This window comes from Ptychodera flava, chromosome 6, assembly GCF_041260155.1.
Source record: "Ptychodera flava strain L36383 chromosome 6, AS_Pfla_20210202, whole genome shotgun sequence".
In the NCBI taxonomy this organism is placed as follows: Eukaryota; Metazoa; Hemichordata; class Enteropneusta; family Ptychoderidae; genus Ptychodera; species Ptychodera flava.
Window position 1 is genome coordinate 38,902,509 of NC_091933.1, and position 19,679 is coordinate 38,922,187.

Consider the following 19,679-nt stretch of genomic DNA (forward strand, 5'->3'; position numbering starts at 1 on the left):
GCCAGTCTTGAATAAGTGAGATGTGAATATTAATGCTTCTCTATCTGAGTTTTTGCCACAAAATCTTCTGAATATAATCAAAATGTGCATCGAAATGCAACAATTAAGCACCCTCCGTTTCCTAGGCGATGGCACGACCCTTGCTACACCCACTGGACGAGCCAAAGTGGGAGGGGTAATTTCAGTTTGGTCGAACAAGAGGGCTCGAGACCAGAATGTAACATTTAAACTTGAAACATGTTTAATCGCTGACAAGATGTGGACTAGTGTTAATCAAAGTAAAAGTGTAAAAAGGAAAGGTTTTATATCCCGGGCACGATGAAAAACATTACGACTGGAAACTGTACCCCCAGTTGAGAATAGTAATGCCCACAGCGATGGAGAACACTTATCCTTGAGCTGAGAAAACCAGACCATCATTTCGAAATAGAGCTGCAGATTCGAGAAGCTCGTTCAAAATAGCTAGGTACACCCCATATAAAGGGGTGGTTTCGAGTTTTGAGGGCAAATTTCGCCTCCTTCATATAGAAGTCGTACGTTTGTTTTTCCAGGAGAACACACCATTTGACACAAAATTTGCATGTAAAGGGGTCGCCAGTAAGCACGTGGTCAAATCTGGCATAAGAAACAATATGAAATGTTGGGTAAAGCCAGTCCAAAATAAACTGATTTGAACTTTTGTGTTTTGTAATTTATACCACTGCAGTAACATTACCTTTTTTTGACAACATCACACAATGTAATACGTTTTGAAACTGAATTCTCCGACGTATTCTGTGTCTCCTTTGCTAAAAAATACGGTATGCCGATTACCATGTAAGGAGATGATGACGTCAAGACAGATTTGTTGTGCGTTTGGTCCTGGATGGTGCACGAAGTTTTGTCAAGGTAGCTTGTGTATTTATTTCCTAAATGGGAGAGATTAGGGTCGATCTAAACGAAGGCCGAAGAATGTTATGATACTCTGAGCGAGCTGAACTCTAACGCGAATGGTTGGATAATTTGGAGGATGTCTAGAATGATCTCGTCTCATTAAGATTATTTGGCGGTCAGTATTGAATTTCAACTGCGTCACAAGTTTGCGAAATGAGTATTCCGTCGAACGGTCAACGAACGATATTTTAGAAATCTGGAGACATGGCACATCGCATTTTTATTTTAGTATTTTATATTTTACAAAAGATTTAAGAAGCAATGATTTTGTCGAAAATTCTGAAAAAATACAGGAAGATTTGATCGCGAACACATTTTCACTTGGGTCAACTAGCCCTGCGTACGATGCTGTGTGTTCCGCTACAGCTAATCGCCCCGCTCACCACAGCCCTGTATGTGAACCTACAGCCGGTGTAGCTGTAATAACTGTTGCGTTGTTTTTAGTGCCCACGGACGAATAGGTTTGGTCATGTCAGTCCATCCGTCCGTCCGTTCACGCAGATATCTCAGACATAGGTCAATTTCTTTCAAACTTTGCACAAGAATAGTACCCAACCCCATACAGATGCACGTCGATTTGTTTCACAATGCGATCGAATTTGGCCGTGTTAGAGGACTTTTTAGTTTACACCTCCATAGACTCCCATGTATAAGGCAGTTCTCCATAGACTCCATGTATAAGGCCAAGAAAAATAAAATTTAGTTTCTCATCGTATTCATATTGCCTAAAGGATGCAGTGACACAGTTTTTGTCCCCACGGATAAAGTCCAGGGGGCTTATAGATTGGGTCATATCTGTCCGTGAGTCCATCAGTGAGTCCATCGGTTCACGCAGATATCTCAGACATTTTGACAAAATATCATGTGACCTTGGTGACCTTTGACCTCAATTGTCAATAACTCAGTAAGCACAAGTGCTAAACCTTTCATATTTGGTATGATGGGACACCTTATGACGCCACATATTGTACGCCATTATTTATGCGCATATCTAATTTTGAGCGAGCCAATAGAGCTAGAGGTCTGATTTTTGGTATATAGGGATAAGTTAACAATATGATTTGTTTGACAAAACGTCACGTGACCTCAATGACCTTTGACCTCAAATATACATATTTGTCCACAACTCAGTAACCACAAGTGCTACACCCTTCATATTTGGTATGATAGGACACCTTATGACACCATATATTGTACCTCATTAATTATGCGCATATCTTATTTTGAGCGAGCCAATAGAGCTAGAGGTCTGATTTTTGGTATATAGGAATAACTTAGCAATACAATTATTATGACAAAATGTGACGTGACCTCAATGACCTTTGACCTCAAATATATATATTTGTTCACAACTCAGTAACCACAAGTGCTACACCCTTCATATTTGGTATGATGGGACACCTTATGACACCACATATTGTACCTCATTAATTATGCGCATATCTAATTCTGAGCAAGCCAATAGAGCTGGATGTCCGATTTTTGGTATATAGGGATAACTATAGGGTAGAAATCTAAATATGCCCATCTAAATATTAGACATCTACCATCGAGAACAAAAGAAATTTGCTGTAATTTGAATATTTAAGGAGTTTAAGCAATTTCACTATAAATAAAGAACCCCTGCCTCAAACTCCACAAAAGTTGCTAGACATATTTTGCCGTCATGCCATTGCTTGGTTAAATAACCAGTTAATCAAATGCCTAATTGACAGGAGGAAATCCAAGACCGTATTTGAATAGTAGTATATATTGTCCTCAAAATTACTCTATCACGGCCCAAGTACTCATTGCCTTCAGCAATACTGCCTTGTTATTCAATGTAGTTATGTTTACCAAGACCGTAGTGATGTCAACATGACGTTTTTACGTAAACCCATCACCCATGCACAGTTGCAGAATAGCTAGTTTATCCACACATCTACCATATCCAGTCGGTATTTTTCTCGAGTCATTGATTTGAGCACGGGGAAGGGGAGGAACTCATTCCCGCATTGGCTGCAGATGTACACCTGACAGTTCAAACTGCAAAGCACAAAATATACAATTTTCCGTGAAATAGGAAGAATGTCAAAAGTCTATAAAATCTTCCTTTGCTATTAAATGATTGGTCGAAAGTCTGCATAATTGTAAAACATGCGTTTGTGTATTTTTTTAATTTCAATCAAATATACAAAAACTTCATCGCTATTGTATTGAGGTCATTGAAAAGAAAGAGACGATTTAAAAAAGGAGAAAAAAGTGCGACCAGTGGTCGACACTCTTCTCTTTATCAACATATCCTTTGTCAAAAGGCCACGTGAGGCGATTGGGAGGGAATCAAACCGCGGTACGTATGAGTGTACCCTTCTTATTGCAATGCCCCTTTCGTCATTAAGACACTCAATTTATGAATTGCTTCACGGAATCCCTGAAATACAAAAACGATGTACTTCAAAAACTTGGATGTCTGAGGGCAAAAACGGGATATCCAGCTACAAATTCAACAAATGAAGTCTAAGACAATGTCGACAGATAATATTGATCTCTGCCCGGGCTCCAGTATATCCATACAACGCGGCTTTAATACCCCGCAATGCAGTGTTTTAAGGCATATGGCAACGACTCTGCCACTGAAAACAAAGGAAAGTCAAAAACAATTTTTGCCCATTTATGTAAATTTTATTGTGAACGTTTGAAGGAAATTGTAAGGAACAATTCCTGTTTCCATGACAATACAACGCTAATAAATTTGCAACGCAAAAGACTTAGCAACATAAAAACTTACAAAGTCTGCTAGCGTACTCTGCACTGCATTGAATTATTCGAGTATATATATATATATATATATATATATATATATATATATATATATATATATCTATATTCCCAAGAACAACTTTAAAGGAATAATATATACAAATCTTTCTCCAAGGTTGCAGCGTTTTCTGTAAAAAGTTCTAGGTGACATTATGCCATAATATGACGGCCGGATACGGAAAAATGTGATAAAATATTTGCTAAAATACTTTTTTCTGGCCACAAAATGTTACGTAGCACACGTGATTGACGAAAAAACGGACGAAATGAAGTTTTTGACCGATGTTGTTGTAAAACCCAGCTTTCTACTCAAGGACGGCTTAAACTCAAGTATTATGACAAACACGCGGCGATACTGCTGAAACCGTCGGATGGATACTCCGTTAACAAAAAGTATGAAGATAATGTATAATTAGCGACACTATTGTAATGAAACAGGATTGCACACCAGCAGGTATACGGGACTTGTCCTTATTTTACTTCTCTCAGTCCCTTTGTACTAATATGATACAATTAATTCCAATCCAAACATTTATATCTACGACGTGTGTCAACTCACCATCGTTAAAGTTATCCGCAAACGTGATTGCGTCTGAATTATGTGTCTGTTTTGCGTTAAGTTGTAGATAAGTATATATCGTACTGTACAAATATCATTCATTTGAGGTCACCGTAATAACCCTTAGGACAGGGTAACTAGGAGGTTAGACGATATATACTTTTTCATAAAACAAATAATTTCTTTAAATTATCTTAACAATAAAGTTCCTGTAATCTCAGACCATTAAGATTTTAGTGTTTGTTGTGGTGATTTATTCTGCTCGTTGTGTGTTTCTCTAGTTTGTATACAGCGATGATTGACGAATCATTACAGTTCTTGGGTGACAGTTCTTCGATATGTATATCGACCATGTTTTAGGTAAAAAACAAACAAAAGTAGCTATAAATAGTTCACTGAGAATTTATTTTATGTGTTAGTGTATCGGAATCCCAAACATGCCATGGGGAAATGATAACACACGCACAACCACTAATGATCATTGCACTTTTCCCCTGACAAATTCAGATACCTTCAGGTTCAACACTGGGTGGCTTTTTGCATTGTTTACACATACACTGAGCTACTAATAATGTTCTGATCCCTTTAGCCATATTTCGGATCTTCGTTGGAGAAGCATGGATGGTGGCCGACAGAACTATCAAGCCGGCGTAGGTAAAGAACAGGTATGTTACTGGTCTTAGTACCGAATACTCCTTGAGCGTACCGCCCCCTGGGATGAGATCACCGAACCCTATGGTTGTCAAGGATATGAATGTACAGTATACAGCGTCTATTAAGGTCCAATCCTGTTCTGTGTAAAACACGAATAGCGCGCCGAGTATAGTGTATAAAGCGTAAAAGGCTGAGAGACAGTTTAGGGCAGTGCTCTCGACACAGAAGACCTGAGAATCAGTATCAGCCTTCACAGAGTTCGCACTACCCTCCTCTGGGTTTGTACTAACCTCCCTGGAAATGTCGGGTCGCTCTGACCTATCAGCATCAACATTAGAATTTTCAATGGTGCCCATTTCCAAATGGTCACCATGGAATGCCTCGTTGTCAAATTCTCCACAATTGTTGTTGCTTTCACTATCACGGCCTGCCTCAGCATTTACTGTATTTTGCTGAGTTGAAATATCTTTCCCGTTCAGGAAAACCTTCCTCAATATTTTACTGGTAAGTTTTGCTAAAAGATCTCCAAAGCTATCCAAAAATACCAAATTGAGTGGTATGCCGATTACACTGTAGAACAGCATGATAATCCGGCCAGTTTGCGTAATGGGCGCAATGTCACCGTAACCTGAAATGCAGAAACCAATGGAAAACAAGTGATTTACATCTTAATAATGGATGATTTCCAGCCGATTACACTGGCACTTTAAAATCTGGCTGCTGGAAAGTTTGGTTTGACGCCTTGAAACGATTTTTAAAACTAACAGTGGCCAAGGAATCTACCATTCACCGAAATTTTAATGTCCTACTTTTTTATTGAAATGCCATAGTTGAAAATGTGTTCTTTTGCTTTAAAAATCAAACTCACTCCGATAACAACAAAAGAAAAGAGATTTTTTTGGCCAATGGTGTTCTATGTGAAAGTATTTGTTGATGTGTCGTGCCTCACCGTAAAACTGTACTAAGATTACTATTTCTATTGCCAACTCACTGTCTGGTATAAATGTTCTTGACAACCGTTATTGGAAACGTTATAAATATAGCGTATACAACGATATGCCGAGACAGAGTTGTGACCGTATTTGACAAGTGAAAAGTAATTTATGAGCGAGATTGTTGTCGTGCAATACAATTTTGTATGTGGTTCCTCTTTAAAGTTGTGGATTTCGATTATTGTCCACACCGTTACACATTCTCGCGGTTGTCGTTGTGTACTTCACACCTTAGTCCAGTTACGGCTCCATTACCTGACCTTACGGAAACGAGGACAACGGGTACGGGTGAAGGTGATATTACCGTGGACTGATCAGGTTATCGGTTGGGTCTCGGGGAAATATTTCAATGTCGCTCTAGGTTGCGAGTTTGAATCCAATAAAGATACTGAATGTTGCAAGTGGCAAGGTATGAAAGCGAAAGTGTCTATATGTAAAACCTAGTTATGATTTGATAGTACGACACATGTTACCACTCAATATGGCGAACAAACATTTACTTTCCTTAAACTATTGTCAAGGAGTAAAATAATGCACACTTTCCAGGATTCTTTATTTTATTGAAATTCAGAAATACTAAAATACGATGACGAATACCTGCCAATTCTTGTCTTTTCTGTCCAAGCTGTTCATTAACTTTCTTTAGGTGCGGCCCATTGGATCTTTGGAGGACGGTCAGTATACCTACATTTCTTTCGCGTTCAAAAAGTTGACAATGTTTTTCTTTTGCATGGCATTCATTATTTGGTTTCTAAATTTACTTCTTTTTCAAAAAAAATCAAGGCTACAAACTTTTTGAGTATTTCTCGCTCTACAGATTTTTGTTTTTTACTACCCCTCCCAAGATCAAATGATCGACCCTTCTTTAAAATACTGAGAATTTTCAAATTTGCACAAGCAACTTGACCTTGACCAAACGAAAGAATGAATCAACTAATAAATCAATCAATTGCTCAGTGACTGGATAAATGATTTAGGGAATGAAAGTTTTGAGTTTTGCACTATATCTTTTTCGTCAAAGTATCTTCGCAAACTATGCTGGAAACCCTAAACTGATATAATCAGTTTACTCGTCTCTCTACTTACCAATAGTTGTGATGGCAGTGACCGTCAGATAAAGACAGGTAGCAAAGTTCCATTCACGCCACGTGGACGGAGCTGTGTAATCTTCGATGACAGGTTCAAGCTGTTCGATAACATCGTCGACTACCAATGTCCAGTTTTCTTGCTGAACGTTCCTCAAACTTCGCAATGATTCGAGAAGTTGCAGTTGGAGTTTAGTCCTGTCACGTTCTACGCTCCGGCGGTAAGGCGCTTCAATGAACAGAAATATAGCGGCACCAAGACAAAGGTAACCAGCCAAAAGGAAAATCAACAAAACATTGATTTTAAATTCGCTTGGGTCACTGCCACCCTTGGAGGGGGACATCTCATTGCATTTGCCGTTCTCTCAAACTGCTTGATTGATCAACTCACCAAGGAATGACTGATTTCTGAGTAACATTTCACCTGAAATTCTAGTATCCTCACACCAGGGCGGACTATTAAAGAGTCATTGGCCCAAGGACTTTAATATCCCCGTAGTAATGTCCCTTGGCAATATTTACATGAAACTATAAGACTTTGAGAGAGTTCGAAATTGACCAATCGAATGAAACTGCGTTGATGGGGACAGATTAGGTAACAAAATTTATGTTGACAGGTGATTGCGGTGAAAGACCCGCGAGTGACAAGGGACAGAACTGCGAGGTACAAGGGACTTCACACAAACCACGGTCCCTCAAACGAAAGAACACGTCATCTGAAATGTTTACTTATCCCACTAACATGAAGTCACTGCTGTGCCGTTAAAATTTCGGCCAATTTTTTATCTTTATACCCAAAATCAGTCGCGTTTGCTCCTTCTTTGTAATTCAATGCTCTTATCTGTATTGTTTTATTGCATACTAAAGGCATTTTGTTCGAACGATTATTAGTCTGAGTGTTCGTTTGTATGTTACGGTACATAATTGCTGTGACTTGGGTGCCATAAAACTACCCAGAAAACATACTAGTCAGACAAAAAAGGTCACACTTCTAAGTTCAAGGAACGTTCATTTCGCTTACTTTCCCATCATGTCAAACTATCAAAGAGTATACTGCTTGATCAGCCCTGATCTTACGTACTCATTGCGTGTCAAAGTGGCTAAAGATATAGAAGCACACAAGTGAATTTCAATTTAAACTCTGTCATCGTATACTGTACACGAACTCTGATCTCTACAGAAGGGGCATGAATCAGACACCGGTCCGCTTCCCTCTCTCGTGGTAACGAAACGTTGGTTAATTAACGCGTGTAAATTCTCTGACGCCTTTTAGATGTGCATGCTCCAGTTATTTATGATCATCTCATATTTTATTTGTGGTATGAAAATGAATTTATAGGAAACCATCACTGTTGAACACAACTACTACATAGAATACGAATTTTCCATAAGAACATTGACGGAGTAAAATACTACCAGCAATAGCTTGATTATTTTTTCATTATACTGAGGGTATGGGGGAATAGGAAAAAGCGATCACATTGTATATGGTTTCACAAAACACATTTATGCAAGTGGATGGGTAAGTGATTCTTTCTGGTTTGTGTAGAAAACAAACACAATTCACGGGACAATGTGTTTCATCTCGATATCACAACTCAAATATCACAATAGCATATCATGGCTTTATCACATTGCATCACATTAATTATTGTAAGACAATTAGGCAACATTTGACAGACCCTAGAGTGCTTTTTTTAATACAACATAATAAATTTGCACTCTCTCATTTTTTCACATATTCATCAGATTATCAGAACTTCTAGAAGTTCTGAATTACGTTGCTAAGCAGTTGATGAAGTCAACAACACCATCTTGCAGAACTAAACTTAATGTAAGCCATTTACTCAAAATTCTGCAGTCACATACTAGTCGTTCTTCTTTCATAACTTTTTTATCTAATCGGGACTAATCGGGACTGTGGATGTCATGACTTATGCCCTTAACTCTGATTTGTCAACAGCCTTCACATGATCAATTCAAGTAGCTATGATTGGATAAAACTATTTTAGTATTATTGCCTCAAAATCATAGGATCATCATTAACATGTGACACATACATACACTTGACAATACTTTTATATCTTTGCAGTATGCATACCCGGAATATGAAGAGTAGCTGTCTGAGAAAGTGTGCAAGACAATGCAGCTTGTACTGTCAGAGTTAGCCCAGCTTGTGACAGGCTTCACATTCACCTTTGAGAATGAGATCAGACAGTGGTGCAACAGAGCGCAGAGGGCGCCTCCCCAGTGTTGACAAATATTGGTGCTGCTCTCAAGTCGATCTACACGTTGTTCGAAAGAAATACTCAATTAAGTATCTTTTGCTTGTACAGTGATCAGTATAACAAGGTTAGTCATTAATAATTTCTGATGTTGCCGTCAGACCATTTTGCAACATCTATTGCCCACACTAAATACAGATAAAGTGGTCCAAACTTAATTTTTTGCTGTGTGTTACAGTGGATCACTGTTAGCATTCGATCTATCCACGTAATGGCACTATCTTTGTGAAAAGGGCCGGTACTTTTGTTACTCCACCATCACACTGCTTTCCAGTAATGCTGACAAAATGACAGCTTTAAATTTCATGTCATAATGTAGTGAATGATGAACATGATCATGATTTACAGCTTCAATGCAGAAATTAAAATCAACGTCACCGTAATGAAATGCCACACATTCCACTATTTCTAGATGAATAAAAAGTCAAAACATGCCATCAAAATATGCGCAGTGACCCTATCGGGACAGAGTTTGCCGTCAACAATATTCATGAAGTACCAACTCTTTACTTTACCACCGATGTTCGTACGGTCATGTAACTATTAAGTGTTATGATTGCTTTCAGGTGACATCCATGACCTCACCCGTCACCATAGCATCGTGGTAGTGTTTTCTTTCATTATGTAAATTTCAGGGTTTTTTTTCAGAAAATGACGAAAAAAGAAAACTATCGAGTTTTGGATATTGGTTTTCAAAGAACTTTTCGATGTAATAATTGGTTCTTAACCAGCAAGCAATAGCATTCTGTCTTGTCTGAGGCTTGCACGGCATAATGGTATGGATTTTGCATTTATCGGATTTTATGCGTCTTTGTTATACGGAAATTCTCTAGTTGCTTTCTAGAACAGTAATACTCCATGACTAGTTGTCTTTGCTAGTTGTCCTTGGAGTTCATGCAATAGTCAAAAACTATAGCTGGCCATAAAAGATCACTACCGAGGAATTTCAAGATGTTGTTCCTGTTGCATTATCCAACCAGTGTTTATTTGTCAAAATAAATCATTTTAATTTCATCTTGCAATACTGCAGTGGTAGCTACTTTCAAGTAGCTCGATCAGATTTATTGAAAGATAAAATAGCTTGATCAGATTTATTAAGCGATAAAATATTTTATTACTGTTGTGGCTAACATTTGTTTTCACAATGGTATTTTATTACCCTGTGTTGTTGTGTTTACCTAGGGCTAGGTCCGTGAGTCAGAAGTTAACATGGCTTTTCTACGTACTTAATCTCACAAACCAAACGCCTGTGCGGAATGCTCAGTCCATCCATCCTCACCAGATCTAGTCGAGATTTTTCTCGAATCACTGATTTATGTAAGCACAGAAAGCGGTGCCAGTCATTCCCGCACTGATGTACACTGTACGGTTGAACTGCAATATACAGAATGTACAATTATCTGACCATACAATGAAATATATGTCAAAAGTCTACACTTTTGACCAAATGTTTATTTCAAAAATCTACATCGGTCAAAAGTCTACCTCACTGTGTAAAAAGAAATGTGACTGCAACAGTGATAGAACCGAGGAAATGCCTTTGAGGATTTTTTCGAATCCAATGAAATACGCAAAAGTTTCATCACAATAGTATTAAGTTCATTGGAAGTAAAATGAGTTACAAACAAAATAGATACAAAACAGCCGTCGAAAGCCTACACTTTATCAACAATTCCCAAGCTAGCTCAACAGTGTACATGACGCCTCAAAGAGCGGATCAAAACCGCGGTACATATGTGTGTATCCTTCTTATAGCAATGCCCCTTGGGCCATCAAGACAATGAAATTATATATATATATATATAATATATATATATATAGAGAGAGAGAGAGAGAGAGAGAGAGAGAGAGAGAGAGAGAGAGAGAGAGAGAGAGAGAGAGATAGATAGATAGATAGAAATTATATATATTGCATTACAGGAATCCACGAAATTCGAAAACATGGAATCGCAAAAACATGGATATCTTAGGGGAGACACTAGATAGATTAATCTCGCCAATAAAACCAAGAGATGAAGACAATATCGACATATAATAGATCTCTTCTCGGTTTCCAGTATCCACATGTAGACAGGTAACTCAGTTAACGCGATGATATGTTCAGCCTCGTTCAATTGGGTATTATATTGTAGAGCATTCAATGACTGATTCACAGAAAACAAAAGAAAGACGATATCTGCTGCTTGCATATTTCTACGAATTTTATTGTTTATGTTTACAGGAAATTGTATGAAATATTGCTGTTTCCGTAACGATTTAATGCTAATACATTTGAAACGCAAAAAGTTAAGCAACATAAAAACTTACATTTAAAGCCTGCTACAGTACTGTAAACCACATGGAATCATTCGAGTCTCCACATATCCTTATGTTTCTAGAGAATAACTTCAAAAAGAATAACTTATGTAAAAATCCTCCTCCAAGGATGGCCGGATACTGACAAATGTGATGAAATACAAATAAAATACTATTTTATTGCCGCAAAGTGCTACTTGGGACACCCGATTATCTTGTATTGATAACGATACAGACGAAATGGGTACATAACGTTTTTGACCGGACGATGATTTTATATTTAATTTGTATGAGAAACATACGGCGATATTAGTATTTTATGAAACAACTTGCTCCACCATCAACAAAAGTATAAAAGTATCTGCATAATTAACGAAATAATTGTTATGAAATGGAAAAGGAAAGTAATCAGAGTGACACGGAAAATTAAGATGTGAACTAATCACGATTGTGGCATGGACACGGAGTGTCCGTAAAAAATTATCACGTGAAAGGAAATCACAGAGGCATGCGCACCAGCAGGTAAGGACTTGTTCTCTCCTGTATTAGATACGATTAAATTAATTTCCATCGCCGTGCAAACATTTAAACATACAACTGCGTCTCGGTCAAAGCACTATCGTCCAAGGGTCGACCCTGCCGTTTATATCGCGTTAATTTGTAGCTTAGTAAATTGTATTGAACAAATATACTTTTTTCGTTTGAGATCACCGTGATAACCCGTGTGACAGGGTAACACTAGGTTTGACGAAATGTACTTTTTCAAAGCATATAATTTTCTGTGACTTATTTTAACAACGTTTATAATTTATAGTGTTCTTGTAATCTCAGACCGTCAAGATTTTAGTGTTTGTTGTGGTGATTTATTCTGCTCGTTGTGTGTATCTGCTGTTTGTATTGCGATGATTGACGACTGCCGGTAGCTATAAACATTTCACTGTGTTAGCGTATCGGAACCCCGATCATGCTCATAGGAAAATTATAACACACGCATGGCTGCTTGACTCAACTTTGTAATTTTTCAAATTCAATGTCAGATAACTACTGGTTGAGGTTCAGGGCTGATCGTCCGTCTACAGGCGTACATACAGCAGTTAAAGTCGTCAAGACTTTTCCTGATCTTGCTAGCAACGTATTCGATCTTCGTCGGTGACGCATGGATGCCCGCTGAAAGTATCACCAGGCCGGCGTAGGTAAACAACAGGTACGTTACCGGTCTTAGTACCGAATACTCCTTGAGCGTACCGCCCCCTGGGATGAGATCACCGAACCCTATGGTTGTCAAGGATATGAATGTACAGTATACAGCGTCTATGAAGGTCCAATCCTGTTCTGTGTAAAACATAAACAACGCGCCGAGTATAGTGTATAAGACATATAGGACAGAGAGACAGCTTAGGGCAGAACCCTCCATACAGAAGCCCTGAGAATCAGTGTCACCCTCCACTGGTTTTGTACTTTCCTCCCCGGAAGTGTCGGGTTGCTCCGACCTATCAGCACCAACATCAGAATTTTGAATAGTGTCCATTTGAAATGCCTGGTTGTCATGTTCTCCAGAGTTGTTGTTACTTTCATTCTTTGTATGGGTAACCTTGCTCAGTATTCCTTGCGTAAGCTTTAACAAGAGATCTCCGAAATTCGATAAAAATACCAAATTGAGTGGTATCCCTATTAAACTGTAGAACAGCATGATAATCCGGCCTGTTTGCGTTATCGGTGCGATGTCGCCGTAACCTGAATTGTAGAAACAACGGAAAACAATTGGTTTACATCTGAACAACAGAGGAATCCAGCTCAATGTCTGAAAGGTTTTTGTGGTCAATTTTTAAAACAATCCTAGGCCGAAGACTCGACCATTCATTGAAGTTTTAATGCCTATTGAAAATTGACATCCCAGTGTTGGAAATGTCTTTGAAATTCAAACCCACTGATAATAACAAGAAATATAACTTTAGGCCAATTAAATATAATGACATATGGGTAATTCGGTAACCCTATTTTAAACCCTCCAACTCTAAACTATTCTTCTCATATTTAAAAGTCACCAATGATTTTGACAAATTTTGGTGTTTTTTGATAGATCGCACCCATTAAAAATAAAAATGTTAAAAATACCCCCGACACCCTACCTACCCTGAAAGCGTGCGCAATTCATTTTGGTTTTAATTTAATTTGTCAATGTCTTGTGCCACACCGTGAAACTCTGTTTCATATCGGTAACTCGCTGTCAGATGTAAATGGACTTCACAATGTGGTTAATTACGTATTCATTACACAATATAACACATATCCGAAACAGAGTTGTGACTACGAAATTTAGCAAATGAAAAGTAATTTATGAAGGAGATTTATCGCCTTTGTTGTCGTGCAATACATTTTTGTAAGTAGTTCCTCTTTTTTTATTTCGATTGTTATACACGGCTTTTCACATTCTGCTGTTGTTGTGCACTTAACACCTAAGTTCAGTTACGACTGAATACCCCGCGGAAACAAGAAGAAACCGGTGTAAGTGGCATGGCCGTACATTGGCTTAGGTTATTGGTCCCAATAATATTTCGGCTTAATTCGCCCATGGTTGCGAATTAAAAGTGATAGGAATTAAAGGCGACAGTTAAAGTTATGACAGATTTAACGTTTCACGGCGTTTTTATTCAAGCGAAATTTAAGGTAGAACGAGCCTCGAGGACAGTATTTAGACTCTCAAACTTTTATAATTCTTTTCTGCTGTACGACTTGTGGGGGTTCATTTTAAAGCTCTTGGTGTAGGAAAACTTTTTTATGGAAAGTTTGCGCAAAAGTTTAAGTCTTTCACTTTCGAGGCGACGGCACTGATAAATATCGGACGTACACCTTTCTTAATTGGAAGCAAACGTTGGACAACTTATAAGCTAGGGTCATGCAAATGACGCTTACAGCACGGTTTTCCGTTGTTGTCAACAGTTTTTACGAGACATATACATAAACGATTAGGGGCCACATTCGAAATAATATTGGGTTACAAAATCGTTCGACACAAAACACTTCGTCCTAAACTGGGTTTGACTTATTTCGGGAAACGCATTTTCATCCCGAGAAGAACGCAATATTCCTTTCAGACAATGCGAGTGCGACATGTCAAATTTTCAAGTGTGATACAAGTTATCGTCTGCTCAGGACTGTCAACCTATTAAATATGTGTGAACTCCGATTATGCAATGCTAGTACACTTGTTTCTCACTGTTTGGGTAATTGTTTAAGGCCATTGGATAACTGTCAAGGCACTGGGTTTGATTTAGGCTTGATTGAAACTTGTCTTTTAAAAAAAAACCGTGGCTCCAGACGGTTTGCAAGTTTATTTATAATTTTGAATGACGTACCATCGAGTATAAATTATCATTGGGAAAACCCTGAATTACTGAGTAACATCTGTGGCAATATTATGACGTACACCAACTCACACTCTCGTTTTTCTCCATGCTGTCCAATTTGCTTCTTTTAAGGGATTGTCGAGCCGATCTTTGGAAGGCGGTCAGGATACCGTTTGTTTCGCGTTCATTTTTTTGCGCTTCAGATTTTTGATCCATTGTACAACCCCCACGCAAGATCAAATGGTCAGTCCCTTATCCAAATGCATATTTCTAACAAATGAGCATATGCAGATTGAGCTTGATAATAAATGAACTGATGAATAAATAAACTAATCGACGAATTGATCAGTTACCGAATAAATGAATTAAATAATGGGTCTAGTGAGTTTTTGAGCGATATTTCTGTCTTTAAAGTATCTCAGCAAATCATACGGTAAAACCTCAATCTATATATCACCTACTTGGCCTACTTACCAATTGTCGTAATCGCAGTGACTGTCAGATAAAGACAGGTAGCAAAGTTCCATTCACGCCATGTGGACGGAGCTTTGTAATCTTCAATGACAGGTTCCAGCAGTTCGATAACATCGTCGACTACCAATGTCCAGTTTTCGTGGGGAACGTTCCTCAAACTTTGTAGTGATCCGAGAAGTTGAAGTCGGTGTTCGGCCCTGTCACGTTCTACGCTATGACGATGAGGCGCTTCAATGAACAGAAACATAGCGGCGCCAAGACACAGGTACCCAGCTAACAGAAAAATCAACAGAACATTGATTTTAAATGTGGATGAGACACTACAACACTTAGGGGAGGGCATCTCGTCAGATTTGTCTTTCTCATGGACTAAGGAATTGCCTGACTGACCGACTAGCTAATCAACAAATGACTGATTTCTGAGCGACGTTTCACCTGAAATGCTAATTTCCTGACATCAGGGTGAACTATTCAGGAGCATTAGGCCTGTGGACTTAAATGTCCCGTAGTAATGCCATTCGACCAAATTCCTTTCATAGTTATTTGGTTGACTGAAAGTTACAGGTAACTTAAAGGTTGTGAGACAGATTTCGAAGTTGACCAATAGAATGGCACTGCGGCTGTACATACGAATCAGGGAACAAAATTTATGTTGACAGGTGATTGTGGTGAAAGAATGAGGCGTGACAAGGGGCAGAACTTCGATCTACGAATGACTTCACACAATCGAAAGAACCATGTCATTTATGACATTTGACAAATGTTTATTAATCTTAGTAACTAAAACGCATTGTTTGTCTCCCTCATGATCGTCACTTCATAATTTCTGGCCGATCGTTGATTTGTTATCGAAAATGCCTGAAAATCAGCCTCATGTGCTCCTGCTGTGTAATTCATATTGCTCCAATGATCGTATCTGTAGTGTTTTATTACATACTGAAGACGTTTGTTTGGACGACATTTCTTGTGTTTGTTTCTATGCTTGAAGAGACTTAACTCAATTGCCATAAAACTACATAGCAGGCTCACTAGCCAGAGAAACCATAAATTATACTATACACTTCTGTTTTTAAAAAGGTTTAAAAAACAGTCGGTTTCGTTTTGCTTTCTTTACTATGTTATGTCCGACAATTTAGAGTAACACATATAAGTGACTATAAAGACAGTACAAAGAAGTTACATGCAGAACGGTGATCGAATTTTGAAGCTTGTTGAAACCGTTAAGACATAGAATGTTAGTTCCAATTCCGGATAGGAGAGAACTGTACTTGCAACATAACTGTAGTTGCAATTACGCACTTCAGTTTGTACCTCTGTTGCCTAAATCCTTTTAAAATTTATGACCCTGGCCATGCATTGAGTCGGCGGAAAGTAGAATTAAGGTATTACGCGCCTCGAAAGTGAAATACTTTTTGCTTACACTTTCCTCAATAAAACTTCAAACCATTCTCTTACTCAATCAAGACAAAAAAATAATTGGGTCAAACTGCAATTTTTAGTAGCGGGGAAACAAATTACCTTAAATTTACCGAAATTTGAAATTAAGTTCAAAATGGCCGCCATCCATTGTTAACTCTATGGCGAAAAGTAGAATTTTCGATTTTTTAAAAAGTAAGCCAATGAAAATTGTTCATACATCAAGTGCTTTAAAATGAGCCCCCAAACACGTGGTAGACCAGAAATGCTTTGAAATAAGAAATTTTCCTTTTCTTATTCGCAAAGACGCATTACAAATATCCTAAAAACAAATCGGAAATTGCAAGTTTTACATCATCTGAAAAGTCGGTTATCTGCTCCATGAGAAAAAAATCTGAAAAAACAACAAAGACACTGCAGGGTCACAAATTTAAGAGGAAAATATTTCTCCATCTCAAGCAATTTCTAATCTTCTTATATTATTCGTTTACTGAAACTGTATTCACTATCTCACAATGACATAAATGTAATTTTGAATAACAAGATAAACCATTTCCAGATTATTCTTGATGACTACCATGACAATTCATTAGGATGCAAAACAATCGCTTTCCATGCAATGTATATATGTACAACTTTCGCTTTTACTCGTCCTTTACCGCAACATCTCACAACGGTTTGTCATCGTAATTGATGTTGAAATTCAGCCAGCATATTATTCCGAATTTCATACCGAAAGGTAACTGCACATCCCGAGGACAGAAACTGTTAAATACGTGGATTACCATATATATTCAATAACCACGAACTTGACTATGATCATAAAGTAAATTCAAAATTCCAAAAGTGTTTTAAGGGTATGAAATGAAGTCTGTACGTGTTGTATAGCCAAACCTAATTCACATATAATAGTGAGGTAATAATTCCCAAATTTGTCGGCTCCAAAAATGACGTTGCGTAAATTTGCGTGTTTCGTCCTATTTGATAAATATCATTTCCACAAGCACTTATAAAAGTCAGTTCCATGCAGGAAGAATTGCCGCGAAACACGCAACTCAATACCAACACTGACGGTGTCTGACGATGACAGGTAAGGTCAGCTTTTCGGATACATTCTGAGTTTAGTGGGAAATACTTTAGCTGCAACGGCAAACTGGTTGATCTGCTATAGCAAATAAATTTAAATTGTGTGTTGATACAACTCCTCGGGAACCATGCATGGTCCTGCTCCGATCCAACGGCATGAAATTTTGATGTTATTTCTCAGTTTATATGCAAGGAGAGAACCTCAATCTCGGTAGAGGAGATACAATAGCCCCTTACCCCTTTGAGCACTGTAATCCCCCCCCCCCAAAAAAAAAACCAAAACATCGGGGCAACATTTTACAAATTTTTATGATTTTTTCTGTAATCCCCCCACGATTTTGGACTAAATGGACATAACTTTTAATGAGCTACACTTTTTGACCAAAATTTGGGGAAAAATCGAAAAAAAAATTGCCTACATCTGAAAGAAAGTGTTGGCGTTATATTGTATAAAGACAACAAAAATCGACTTTGGAACTCAAAGAGTTAATCCCGGGTCTGTAGAGATACCGGAGGCAAAGAAATTATCGAACTACGAAATTATCGGAGACCATAAAATGTGTCAGTGAGGTTGGATCTGACCGTTTTAATATAGAGGCATACAAAATAGCAGGGAAAATTGGAGATATTGACGTGATTTAGTCTTCGCAAAGGTAACTGTTACTGTCTTCTCTCTCCTTTGTAACATCGCAATCCTTCCACCAATAGACTGTGGTAACACTAAATACAACTTTGCCAGCCACTAGGCCACAAATCGCTGTAATCTACACTCAAACAATATCTAAGTGATAGCCTACTCTGTTGACGTTGTCAGAGGATCATATTAATAAGTAAATATCACGTGATATGTCACAATCAGAAGAAAGCCTTCACTGCGTTTAGCAATAGTTTCTCACGTGAAGTTGACAGACCGATGTAATGCTCTGACAAGACTAACACATTGCACAGATTTAGCGTGTAGGTCACAGCAGAGTTGGAACAAGTACGTCATAAAGGTGTCTCAAAAAAGAGACGAGTGATAGCTTTGAACAGACATTTCCCCCCGATGGGATGTAGGCAAATGGGCAAAGGGGACATTTTCACATCGTAACTGGAGGGCATATGCGAAACAGCTTTCACTTCCCAGCACAAATTAAACATGTTTATATGTTCGAAATTCTACAGTTGACTGCCCGTAGTGTGAGCAAAGCGGCAACAATGACACACCCACAGAAAGACATATGGGGACGCAAGGTGATTTTAAGCACCCTAACTTTGTTCTCCAGTAACCTCGCCGAAGGCAATAGGCGACAGTAGTTCACACTAAAATATCCTGGGTGCGTCCATAATCTGATCTCGGGTTGTTTTGTTCTCATTTGAACAAGAACATAATGTTATGAAGCAGAAGAAAACGACCAAAATTTAGTTCAGCCAATTGATTTACTCTCCACATGGATGTACATTGCAGGTAATAGACAAATCCATGTCATATAGCTGTCAATGTGATATGCCTGACACATCCACGAACCCATGTCATACATATCGAAAATTGTGGTCTAGTGGCTTTTTCTCGCCTTAAACGCTGTGTGTGATCATGAACTATTCGATGGGGCTGGGAGTAGGTCCTGTTTGGTGAAGACAGATAAGATGTCGACTTGTGTCATATTGTGTTCACATTGCGAACATGATTACAGATATCACTAGCAGCTCCCGACGAATTTTACATTTAATTCTTACGCCAACAAAGATACGAACACAATATTAAAATAATCCAC

The 19,679-nt window shown here is 38.3% G+C and overlaps 2 protein-coding genes across 2 annotated transcripts; both read right to left on the reverse strand.

Annotated features, from left to right (window-relative positions):
• Nucleotides 1–4,794: 4,794 nt before the first annotated feature.
• On the reverse strand, nucleotides 4,795–7,366 carry LOC139134488 (two pore potassium channel protein sup-9-like). The gene is made up of 2 exons (XM_070701346.1): nucleotides 7,024–7,366; nucleotides 4,795–5,573 (listed from the first exon to the last, which is right to left on the reverse strand). Exons 1-2 carry the CDS (start codon nucleotides 7,364–7,366, stop codon nucleotides 4,795–4,797), a joined length of 1,122 nt encoding a protein of 373 aa, XP_070557447.1.
• A 4,121-nt stretch (nucleotides 7,367–11,487) lies between these two features.
• LOC139134347 (potassium channel subfamily K member 6-like) lies at nucleotides 11,488–15,952 on the reverse strand. Its single transcript, XM_070701224.1, has 2 exons — nucleotides 15,424–15,952; nucleotides 11,488–13,336 (listed from the first exon to the last, which is right to left on the reverse strand). The coding sequence occupies exons 1-2, from the start codon at nucleotides 15,764–15,766 to the stop codon at nucleotides 12,636–12,638; spliced, it is 1,044 nt and encodes a 347-aa protein (XP_070557325.1). The 5' UTR covers nucleotides 15,767–15,952; the 3' UTR covers nucleotides 11,488–12,635.
• Nucleotides 15,953–19,679: the final 3,727 nt, after the last annotated feature.

What these genes read in the sequence shown, in the direction of transcription:
- LOC139134488 (XM_070701346.1), bottom strand. Translation starts at nt 7,366, where the DNA reads ATGTCCCCCTCCAAGGGTGGCAGTGACCCAAGCGAATTTAAAATCAAT. An exon ending in CACTGCCATCACAACTATTG is followed by an intron (nt 5,574 to 7,023) that starts GTAAGTAGAGAG and finishes TCTGCATTTCAG; the next exon opens with GTTACGGTGACATTGCGCCC.
- LOC139134347 (XM_070701224.1), bottom strand. Translation starts at nt 15,766, where the DNA reads ATGCCCTCCCCTAAGTGTTGTAGTGTCTCATCCACATTTAAAATCAAT. An exon ending in CACTGCGATTACGACAATTG is followed by an intron (nt 13,337 to 15,423) that starts GTAAGTAGGCCA and finishes TCTACAATTCAG; the next exon opens with GTTACGGCGACATCGCACCG.